The following is a 12,070-nucleotide window of genomic DNA, read 5'->3' as shown; positions in this document are numbered from 1 at the left end:
AATTAAAATCCAAACCTAAAAACCTTTATACACATTCTCACATAAAAATCAGAAAACTCTTCTCTTAATTCTCTGTAAATCTACTAGAGAATACCTTTGGGATTACCCAAAATGTATCTTAGGAGCACCCAAATTAATTTTTTAAAATTAATTTATATCAAAATTAGTTGCTTGATTATCTTAATTACTTGTACTAATAAAGCAAGACATGGGAGAGAACTATCTTTTCCCTCTCCATGCTTGTGATTCCAGATCCATTTTTGTACTCTTTTGACTAAGTTATATTACCTGTTTTTTTTATCAATATATTTATTGAGTTAAACTTTTAGCCATTAAATTAATTATCCTTAACCCGAGTCCAAATGCAACTTAAGCATAATAAATTTTACTAAACTAAGTTTAATCTTTAATGATGGATGAAGAAGGCAATACCTAACATACAGTTATTGTTTTATTTTTTTATAGTCACTTTAATTAATGGAGACATAGGAATAAAGAGAGTAGTGGTTGATTAAGAGATGGTGGGAGTATTTTACATATAATTTCTTCACACACACACATACATACATACATATATATATATATATATATATATATATATATATATTCATGGTTACGTATCATATTATCTAAGTGACCTCATGGTTACATTGATACCTTCGAATATTCTAATAAATATAATTAGTTAAGTTTTCATTTTCATGTGTTTCTTTGTGGACTGATCTTTATGGACTCCATGTGTTTCTCGTTTGCTTTAGGAGAAACAAAAGCACCACATTTTTCACACTCCCTCTGGGGATTTGATCCACACTACACATGAATGGCCAAGAATACAACTCAAGAATTAGAAGCTTTGAGGTGATTGCCACTCATATCTTCGAGAAAGTAGAGACACCAGACAACTTGGAAATTAATATCATACTCGTGTGTCTCTTTCATGGTCTTAGCTGAAGTCAAAATGAACTATTTTTTTTATACAATTGTCAACCAATTGCACATTTTAATCTAGCCTGGATTTTTCTTTTTTGTGTTTCCTAGATTTCGCTAAGTTGTCAATACCAACATATTCATGTATGTATAAAGATTGAAAGAGAACTAAGAGAATAATCACATATTTCAAAGTGTTAAAAGACTTAGATTATATATAAAGGAGTTGATCTAATAGATTCAAGTTTTTAGATTATATATATAAATATTATTGATTTATCTATACAAATTTTTGGAGAGCCGATATAAATGGAGCCTTTGAATGACAAGTGCCATGTAACCCTGATCAAAGAGTTATACATGTGATTTATCTGTAAAATGTTTAGAGGACTAGCGTGAAGTCTTTGTATCACAAGTGCCATTTAGTTCTTCTCAAGAAGAATTTCATGTCGGGTGAGAAAATGTCATCTGTTCATTTGTCCTCAGATTACTACTGGAATCAACCAGTAGTACATCTCCCCAGATTAGCTTATTTTGGAGCAAAACATGGATTTACGTTTTTAGTAGTTAAACAGATGATGATGACATTAATGTCTTAGAACATTTCACGAACAGGAGATCGAACATGCGGTACCTCGATAAGGTCGTCGATTAGAAGTGAAACAAAGTAACATAAGCAAATGAACATATCAGTATCAGCTTTCCTTGTAACAATACAAGACTAGAAAAATCTCTCTCCAATCTTTAATCTTCCTTGTGCTGTCTGTTGTTGTTTGTGACTCGCGTGAAACAAGAGAGGGTGAAAGAGAGATGTAGGTAGTTCTTCTGTCCAGACATTGGGAGGAAGGTGATGCAGAATAAGAGGCGATGTATGAGAAAAATGCCTACAGTCGGTGGACCATCCTTGGCCACATGACGACACGCTTTGCCTGCTCTACACCATCCTTCCTCCGTAATATCTCTCTATCATATTTATTTTGGTACTTCTTTAAGTTTGTTGCTCTTTATTTTTATTGGAGAGAAGGAGTGAAAAGGGCAGAAACTGAGTGTAGAAGAAGAGGGAGGAAAAGTGGCAAACAAGTGAGTGAAATTCCACAAGCAGTAGGTTCCATCCTTGTGTCGCTCCAGTCCTATTAGCACCCAAGACAGAAGAGGTGAAGGAGAAGGGAGGAGATCCTTGATTTGATTCCACACCTTATGTTACACAACCTGGTCTTTGTTCTGTCTCTCTCTTCTACCGCTTGCTCCCACAGATCTAGGAAGAGCAAGAGATGGAGATGCTCGGGAAGGTTTTCTTCTGAGAGCTCTGAATCAGTGAGTATATACCGGAATATTGGGGTTTCTTCATATCTTCCCTTTCTTTGAGGCTTCAATTTTTGTTGTCTCTAAGGATTGAGTGGAAAGAATGGTGGGAAGCATGGGCAGATGGATGCATAGTTAGATTGAGAGAACAAAACAAGGGGATCATATTTCGTGGTTGCAAGCTGGCTACTGGGATTCGTTTATGTTGGTTTGATTTGGAGCAGTCGGTGTTGCTACCAGGGAGAGGGAGAGTGAGGAAGAAGAGACAAGAAGGAACACCACCCGTAGAAATTTAGGGGAGCGTTGTTGATCTTGTTGTTCTTGTTGTAGCTGTCTGGAGGTAGGAAATGGCATCAGCTTCGTCGTCGTCACCCTTCCTTGGAGTCAGAGGTGAGGAGCTCCACAGTGAGATGAAACAACAGCAGAAGCAGCCCTCTTCGGCGCCACCGCCCCCTGCCACGAAGAAGAGAAGGAACCAACCAGGAAATCCAAGCAAGTATCTGAAACACTCGAACATATATATCATGCAACACAATTCATTCATGCATATTCGTATGCTCCCGCTTTATGATTTGATTTAATGAAAACCCTAATCCATGGCACAGGTTCAAGCTTGGGATTTCTCTTGCTCCGTTCCCAGTTAGCTTTTTTTCTTCTCAGTTTCTCTACTACATGGCTTTTCGTGAGTTAATAATGGATTAGGCCACAGAATTATGTACTTAATGTCTGTAGGTTAATTCTTCCTCTTTTTCTTGTGGTTTTGCTGAATTGTAGTACCAAATTTCCTTCAACACAACACATACTTTCTCCCTCTATTTTGTGTTGATTACACATTTTCTGTTTGCTCCTCAATCCAAGTGCATCTCATACATAATATATTGAACAGATCAAGTTATTCTATTCTTATCTTGATGAATGATTGAAGGATTAAATAATGGCAACGACAACCATATCCACATGTGTGTAGCAGATCCGGACGCCGAGGTGATTGCGCTGTCACCGAAGACGCTGCTGGCGACGAACCGCTTCATCTGCGAGGTCTGCAACAAGGGGTTCCAGCGGGAGCAAAACCTGCAGCTCCACCGCCGCGGCCACAACCTGCCGTGGAAGCTCCGGCTGAAGAGCAGCAAGGAGGTGCGCCGCCGGGTATACCTCTGCCCCGAGCCGACGTGCGTCCACCACGACCCCTCCCGCGCCCTCGGCGACCTCACCGGCATCAAGAAGCACTTCTGCCGCAAACACGGCGAGAAGAAGTGGAAGTGCGACAAGTGCTCCAAGCGCTACGCCGTGCAGTCGGACCTCAAGGCTCATTCCAAGACCTGCGGCACCCGCGAGTACCGCTGCGACTGCGGCACGCTCTTCTCCAGGTTAGTAGCATTGGAGTAGGCCTTCAATCCAGCTGGAGCTCTACCCGCATGCACACCTCCATCGAACTGATGCATCTACATATCCTCATCGAATTCAGTTTCTTGATTTAAGTAGGCCGCTTTGGGTCTGTTGATGATTAGCCTTCTCTTCTCCATGCTTTCTGATCTTAACCGTGCACTGTGTTCTAGGGTTTGGTTTGGTTTGGTTTTTTTTTTAGGTTTGTTATGGTTAGATTCCCTAGAAGGAAAGGGAAAGGAACGTACGTCTTGGGAAACGGCTGTAGGGAACTGCTCTCACGTGAATTCGTCTGTAGAATTGCCATTGTCATAGAGGTTTCGAGTCGATCAAAAGATCAAAAGGACTCCATCTTTTTTCACTTCATTGGAACAATCGCCACCCTTCTTCTGGTCTCCTTTGATCTCTCTCTCTCTCTCTCTCTCTCTCTCGTTCACGTGCTGCCAAGTAAGCATCGTTGCAGGTTTGTTCTCTAGTGGCTTGGCTAAATGTGTGTGCAGGTCCTGCGGCAGTGGCAGGTCAGCCTTTTCATGAAAACGTTAGGGTTGACACAGGGAAGGAAGTCCTTCAGATGCACATGTCTCTCTCTCTCTTCATTCATTTCAAACATTAGAACGCTTTAAGTAAGATGCTATGTTTTTTCGTCCAAAAGATGAGAAGAAATGGCACCGCGAGGAGCAACTAGTTTATTTGCATTCGATATCAGCGGTTGGCTTTCATGGTTTTGGGAAAAATTCTCGGGGTGGGTTCAGGATGGTGATGTGGTCACAGGAGTTAGAGTTGTGGATGGGGAATGGGTGACTTCCATGCTTCTCGCAAAGATCCTCTCGTTGTATTCATCGGCAAGCTGAGTCTGGAATCGGGCTTTTCCTGGTCACGGGAAGATCACTTTTTACTCGTTCGAGAGGAATTTTCTTCTCTCATGATCTTGATATAGGTTTCTTTATGGGGATACGTTGTCCTTTTGATAATTATTGTTTCTGTCTTGCATGTCCTTTGTGTATAAAAACGCTTTTAATTCTAATTCCTAGTAACATTACATAGGTTAGCTATTGGTAATCACTCACAGGTACATGTTCTCTCTTCCATTTCAGAATCCTTTAGGAAAGAATTAGTGATTTATATTGTGTAAGCATATTCCAAATGATGCCAGAGCAGATCATCGAACACACTGAGGTTTTCCTGTTACAGCACTCTTGTTCGAACTCATGGATCAAGTTCGTGCAATAACTCTTGTTGTGATTCATGCAGGCGTGACAGCTTCATCACCCATCGGGCCTTCTGTAATGCCTTGGCGCAAGAGAGGTCGAGACTTCCGACCGCTGGCCTGAACAATCTTGGCAGCCACCTGTACGGGAACAACACCATGGCTCTCAGCCTGTCTCAAGTGAGCGCTCAACTCAGCTCTTTGCCGGACCACAGAGGCAGTGGATCCCAGTTCGAACACCTCGTCAGCGCTGGGAACCCTTCGCCATTCCCACCACCGCAGCTCCCTCCACAGGCCGCTTTCTACCCCGGCAACAATGGCTCCAACCAAGACTTCAGTGAGGAACACCAGCCTCACCACTCTTTGCTTCACAGCAAAGCATTCCATGGTCTGATGCAACTCCCTGATCTCCAAGGCAACACCGAAGCTTCTTCCAGTACCGCGGCCGCCAATTTGTTCAATCTCAGCTTCTTCTCCAACAACAGTAGCGCGAGAAGCATCGGCGATGGCAACAACGACGGCAATCAGAACAATCAGATACTGATAGCCAACGATTTCAATGGTGCCAATGGAAGCAGTGAACCCACCACGCTCTTCAACGGGGACCTTATGAGCGATCACGTCGGGGGAGAAATGAACTCTCTATACAACACCTCGATGCAAAACGAATCTATCCTCCCACGGATGTCCGCTACTGCATTGCTTCACAAGGCAGCTCAGATGGGCTTGACGACCTACGGCGGATCCTCGTTATCTAGAGGGTTTGGCAGCTCCACTTCAGGCAGCCTGAAGCCTCCTAGCCTTGGCGGTGGGATGGGTGGGGGTGGCGGCGATGGCGAAGATGGCCTGCAGGCTCAAATGGAGAACGAAGCTCACCTCCAGAACCTGATGAACTCGCTCGCGAACGGAAGTAGCAGCCTATTTGTCTGCACCGGAGGGGTGGCGGCTCTTGGTGGCAGCTGCACGACCGGGGGCTTGGGTTCCTTCGCTGCTGGATTGCGCGATGCGGACGAGACCAAGTTTAGTTTATCGAGCTCCGGAAGCCTAGGGGTTTCCGACCGCCTGACGAGGGACTTTCTCGGTGTAGGCGGCATGGTGAGGAGCATCAGCGGCGGCATCTCTAGGCGAGAACAGAATCACGGCATCGGCATGAACGCCTTGGATCCCAAGTGAAGTCGCGGTCCTCTAGCCAGTCCTTTGCCTTCTTGCAACGAGGAAGAAATAGGATGAACCGAAAGCTAAGAGAAGAAGAGTGTATGTTAACTCGAAGTTGATGAACTAAGTTGAGGTATCGTTTAAGTTTTTTTTTCCTTTAATATCATTAAATCCCTCGCTCTCTCTCTCTCTCCCCTTTATGTTATCCGGAACATGTGGTGACATGGTGCTCATGGAAGATCTGAAGTCATGAATCTTCAAACGATCATGCATTCCAAGTCCGGATAGTACGCCTTTGGGCATCAGTCCAGTGCTCGTCGCCTTGCCTAGCTAACCTATGCAGTATTGTGTCCCTCTGCCATCTATTTCAGTGTTTGATTTGTTGTGTTGTTGTTCTCCGTAGGTACATCCCCTTTATGTTTGTTTGTACGTCCGTAGGTACATCCAAACACAGATTTTCTAAGGGTAGTAGTCGAATGAGGAAGTAGAATAATTCCGTTCCATCTACATCAATTTTCAGCAGTGACCTATCTCTGAAATTCTACATCCTAAAAGCACTTTTCATTCACAACTGAGAACAAGAAAAAACAAAAACAAAAAAAAACTGTATCTCTTCAAGAACAATTCATTCACAACCATGTCAAACTCTATCTATCACTTGTTCATTTTGACACCAAAAAGTAGCATCATATATATATTTTTTTCCTTCCCTGCTACTGTGAGCACTCAGCTACAGGAGTTCCATGGTGCAACAGCCATATTGAGTAAACCTAAAGGAATAACTAGATCCTTTAAATTGCATCAAGTAAAAAGAATCTCTTCACAGTCTTCATTGAACATAACCAGCTCGAATGCCCCCGAAACGTTTTACCTATAATATATAATTTGGTCAGACTTCCATTCCAGTATTTTTCTTGAAAGAAACTAAAAATCCAAGGGATGTTTTGAAATATTTTAGATAGATGTTAGTCATAAAATTAAGTAAAAGTCCTAAAAGAAATGTTGGAAAATGAAATAAAAATCTCAAATTTACCTTAACGGAACTATAGACCCACATGGACTTATGCAATCTCTCACACTAGTTTTATTCCTTCCAAAAGCAGACCCATCTCCATTTTAAGGATGATTCGATGGTTTTAAATGATTCATTACTTATTACTAATAGCAGATAAGATTTCTCCAATTGTACGAGAAAATATCATTGTTTTGTTGAGGAAAATTCTTCCTCCTAGTCTATATAAATAGGGAGAACATATTAATAAACGTTAGTAAAAACATATCTTCTATCATGGTCTTAGAGTAGTGAGCAAGACTTTCACTCTTCCTCTTGATGGTATTTGGTCAGAAGCTGAATATCATGCTATCGCCATCGCTGCTGTAGAACTCAATTAGATCATGAATCTACTCAATGAACTCAACATCGACTTCACTATTACTTATACAATATATTGTGATAATGTCAGAGCTACCTACCTATGCGCCAATCCAGTATTCCACTCTTGCATGAAACATATTGCCATCGATTTTCACTTTATGCGAGATCAAGTTATTTGATATCAACTACGTGTTTCTCACGAAGCCTCTTGCCCATAAACTATTTTCATTGCATCGATCTAAGATCGACATCCTTGATAGAAATATCATCTTACGGGGGCATGATAGCAGATAAGATTTTTCTAACTGCATAAGAAAATCGCGCTGCTTTATTGAGGAAAATCCTTCCTCCTAGCCTATGTAAATCGGGAGAATATATCAATAAACTTCAATAAAAAATATATCTTCTATCAATTACTATTATAACTCTTTCATAATTGATTATTTTTATAATTTTTATGATTAATTAATTTATAAGTGGATGTTGGGACATGGGTCCAAGAATGACATAATTGTGTGACCCGTGACACTTAGTGATTGGGGTCTAGGATTGTTTTAGTTGGAAAAATTCTTATAAAATTATGAGAAAAATAATAATAAGAGAGACGAAAGTAAAGAGAAATTTCCAATTCATTCTTTTTTAGTGTGATACATAGAGTTTGACATGGTTGTAAATGAATTGCTATTCTCATTATTTATATGATTGGTTCATGATTAATTAATTCATCATTTGTTAATCTGTATAAAATTTATAATCTGAATTCAACTTTCGATTTTGTATTTTTCGGATTTATATTAATGAGTTCTTACTGTATTCCTTTTTATTCTATACTCATAAAATTCATGGAAAAATGAAAAAAAAAAGGTTACTACTGCACCCTGTTTATTCTCCATTTTATTTCTTTATATAGTCCTATGTTCTAATAAAAAAGCCTTTATGTTGATCGATATATTAAAAATAATATTTTTAATTTTTTATCTGATTTATTACTCTGATTTAACAAACTCTCATCACTCTAGCTCACACATCATGTGGGCCCTTCGTCTATTAAGCAGGCGATGATAAATATATACTCTTTACGTGAGCCTCACAACTATCCATTGATGATAAAAAGTCTTTAATTAATAAATTTAACATTTAATTGAACCTCTGAGTTTATTTGTTGACTTGAACATTAAAAGAGTTTTAATGGCACACTCTCGGTATACTTTTGTAGAGTCACAAGTGTTTTCAATGTTAGAATCTAAATGACGCTACAAGAGAGTGAGGGAGGAGAACGTGACTATTGACTTTTGATTTTAATAAAAAAAATATAAAAAATATAATTAACCAAAAATTAAGTGTAAACAAGAACTATGAGTAAAGTGAATGATGATAAACAAGTAATCATACATGAAAATAATAAGAGAAGGAATGACAAAATGGTTTAGGTTTGTGGACCTATATTTACTCTTAATTACTCTATCCTCAAGGTTATTGGTTTTCACTATCGATCCTCCCTTCAATAGGTGAAAATCAACTATTCTTGTTATAACTTTTTCTTTTAAAATACTTAAGAGAGAATTTTTATATTTAATCTTTTACAAGAGACCTCTCGCCTCCTACCATTTAGTATCACAACTAAATTTAAGATAGAGAAAGAGATTTAAACAATGCTTAAATAGAGAGTGACAATATTTTATAAACTCAAGATTAGATACTCCATCAATTAAGTCTAAATAAGATATTTATAGCCCTAAAAGATTTCAAAAATAAAGTTAAAATTTTAAATTTATGAGACTTTTAGGGTTTAGATAGTATTACTATTGTAATATTTGAAACAAAGCCATAATTTTATACTCTAGCAAGCCTACCACCATAGCCCTAGGCAATAATACTACCACTGTCTTAGACAATACCACCATAAAAAATATTAATAAAGCATAAATGTCCTACACAATATCCGACTTTGTAGCTCAACATCTGACCCTTCAATGGTCTGAGTCTGGTTGAAGTATTTCTTGCATCATTTATCTCAACAATATATTAGTTCATCAAATTTATCAATTAATTTTATCAATAAAATATGAGATTGAATGATCTTTTTCTTTTTTATGATGATAATTAATTAATGATGGAGTTTTAACATAGCTCCCTTTATCTATATTTCATATTAATAAAAGTCATGATGAACTTAAACTTAAAATAAAAAGATTATAAATCCTTTTAAATGCTTATCTTATTGTAAACTTTAAGAAACTTCAAAATTTTGGTCAAGTAAAGAGATAAGTATTGAAAGCTAGTTTAACCCAAGAATAAACACAAATAAGAGAACAAGAACCAATAGAAAGAAACCCTTTACTACCTTCATCTAGTCAAGGCATAGGAGAAAACCTTTACATTTGATTACTCTCAATAATCTCACATTTTCTAAGCTTGGCAACACAATTAGAAACTTAAGAAGGTAAAACTCAAGCAAGACTCTTGGAGAGGATTTCAATATTTTGAAAGCTCAAGAATGATGCTCTTCACTCATGCTTGAAGAAGGGTATTTATAGGACCCAAAGAGCCCCAAAATATAAAGCAAATCATGAAAAAGTATCCAAATTCAAGGAAACTAGCATTATTCTCATCGACACCACGAAACGGTGCTTCCTGAGCCATCCGCTATCTTAGGTGATATCACCACATATACTAGGCCATACTTCCACCTTTGGGCAGTATCATTATTACTCTAGGTGGTACCATCTCCTCCTTTGGGTGATATCATCACTCATACACATATTTGACCCAATAAGGGCTTAAATCTAACTTGAATTTAGTCCGCTTTGATCTTAACCTAACATAGGATAAATTTAGCTCAATTGAAGCCCAATTGCAACCTAATTATTTTCAAATAAAGCTTTCAGCACTAAAGGGACGGGGGGGGGGTGAGGATGAATTAGTACTTTCATAAAACTTACGTTGATTCAAAAATTTCGCTCAATAAAGCCACATCAAAAAGATGTTTAACTTAAAAATGTACGAAAGCATAATTAACATAGTGAGAGTAAGAAATCAGTTTGCAATGTAAATAAAAAAGCAAAAAGCAAATGCAAACTAGATTTTATAGTAGTTTGGTCGTCCCGACCTATGTCCACTCTTGATTTCTCTTCACTCGAGGCTACCGGCTTCCACTACCGATCTTCTTTCAACGGGCGAAGATAAACTACCCTTACAACTCTTTTTCCTTTTCACAGGCTCAAGAGAGAGCCTTTACACCTCTCTCTTTTAGACCTCACTCCTCCCTTAGAAACCTTCTAACTCTAGGAGGAAGAGACTTACTAACTTTAGAGAGATTATACTTTTTTCTAGTATATTTTTTCTAAGGTATTTATAGATCCCAAATGACTTAAAAAATGGAGCAGAAAAAGGTTTTCATCCCGGGTTTACTGGTTCTTGATGGTACCATTGCCTATGCTGGGTGGTACCACTACCTGTAGCATTGACACTGGGTGGTACCTCCGCCAAGTCTAATGGTATCACTGCTTGACATAGTCTAGGAGATTGTGTCTGGGTGGTACCACTGCTTGACATAGTTTGGGAGATTATGTCTTAGTAGTACCACCGCTTGGGCCAGCTATGGGTCACTGAATGAGCCTTTCACTTAGTCCAAAATAACTCTAATTCAGGCTTAGTTGGCCCCTAATTGAGTTGGCATTATTTCCCCCCAATACCAACTCAGTTAGACCTAACTTACTCGATCTAGACATACACGATTATAAGCATAAATCTTATGTTATCCAGTATGTTATTGGTTCATCCGACGCTTCATCTGATCCTTTAGTGCATCATCCTCTCTTTTGATGTATTGTCCAATCGACATGTTAACTCTCGCATCTTCCGATATCCTTGGCATAATGTCTGATCCTTCAGCCCGATGCCCGAACTTATGGCACGAAGTCCTTATGCCGGTACATCGACCAATCCTTTAGCTCAATGTCCAATCTCCTGACATGTTTCACTCTGGCCCAACATCCAATTCTTTCTACTTTCATCGATTTACTTTTTTTGATTAAAGTTAGTCTTGTGTCACTTAAAATGCAGATTAGATCGGAAACTCATAAATTGATTTCATCATCAAAATTTGAGATTCAACAATCTCCCTTTTTTTTATGATGATAACCAATTGATAATGGAGTTTAAACTAAACTCTCTCTATCAACATGCCATAATTTCAATCATGAATTATATATGATACATCATATCATTACTTACATCATAAGTTCAAGTATTACATCCAAACCATCATACATAATAAAATTTCATTATACCATATATTATCATCATCATATATTCTCCCCTTTTGTCATCAATAAAAAGGAGAAATGCAACTTGCAAGTTTTTGAAATATAATTTCAAACCATCGCAGTTATCATCATGCAAGCTAGTAAGTTTTTCAGATAAGAAAGTTATCAAAATTTTTACATCTTTTGAGATGTATAAGATAGCATGTTTTTGCATCTTCTTGAAATGTGCAAGCTAATACTTCTCATTAGATGTGCAAGTACTTTTGGTTCTTCTTGAGATGTGCAAGCTAGCTAGCATTTTTGTGTTTCTTGTGATGCTAACAAGTTTCTTTCTCCCCTTTGTCATTGTAAGAAAGAAGAAGAGGGGAATAATATAATGGTTTAATTTATTTCCCTTTACATCAATTCTCTAAGCATCACATAAGGTATATAACCATAAATACAAAAGAATTG

General features: G+C 38.4%; 1 protein-coding gene across 5 annotated transcripts; it reads left to right on the top strand.

Annotated features, from left to right (window-relative positions):
* Window positions 1–1,930: 1,930 nt before the first annotated feature.
* On the top strand, window positions 1,931–6,157 carry LOC135595471 (protein indeterminate-domain 5, chloroplastic-like). 5 transcript variants are annotated; one of them, XM_065086416.1, is made up of 4 exons: window positions 1,931–2,241; window positions 2,560–2,721; window positions 3,155–3,596; window positions 4,864–6,157. In XM_065086416.1, the coding sequence occupies exons 2-4, from the start codon at window positions 2,577–2,579 to the stop codon at window positions 5,990–5,992; spliced, it is 1,716 nt and encodes a 571-aa protein (XP_064942488.1). In that variant the 5' UTR covers window positions 1,931–2,241; window positions 2,560–2,576; the 3' UTR covers window positions 5,993–6,157. The 5 variants fall into 5 exon arrangements, with proteins under 5 accessions (XP_064942488.1, XP_064942495.1, XP_064942483.1 ...); XM_065086439.1 differs by having other exon boundaries at window positions 1,932–2,241; window positions 3,200–3,596; XM_065086423.1 differs by having other exon boundaries at window positions 1,931–2,721; window positions 3,197–3,596.
* Window positions 6,158–12,070: the final 5,913 nt, after the last annotated feature.

This window comes from Musa acuminata, chromosome BXJ1-2 (assembly GCF_036884655.1).
Source record: "Musa acuminata AAA Group cultivar baxijiao chromosome BXJ1-2, Cavendish_Baxijiao_AAA, whole genome shotgun sequence".
Classification (NCBI taxonomy): Eukaryota; Viridiplantae; Streptophyta; class Magnoliopsida; order Zingiberales; family Musaceae; genus Musa; species Musa acuminata.
Note: the sequence above shows the minus strand (reverse complement) of the source record. Positions and strands in the feature narration are given on the sequence as shown.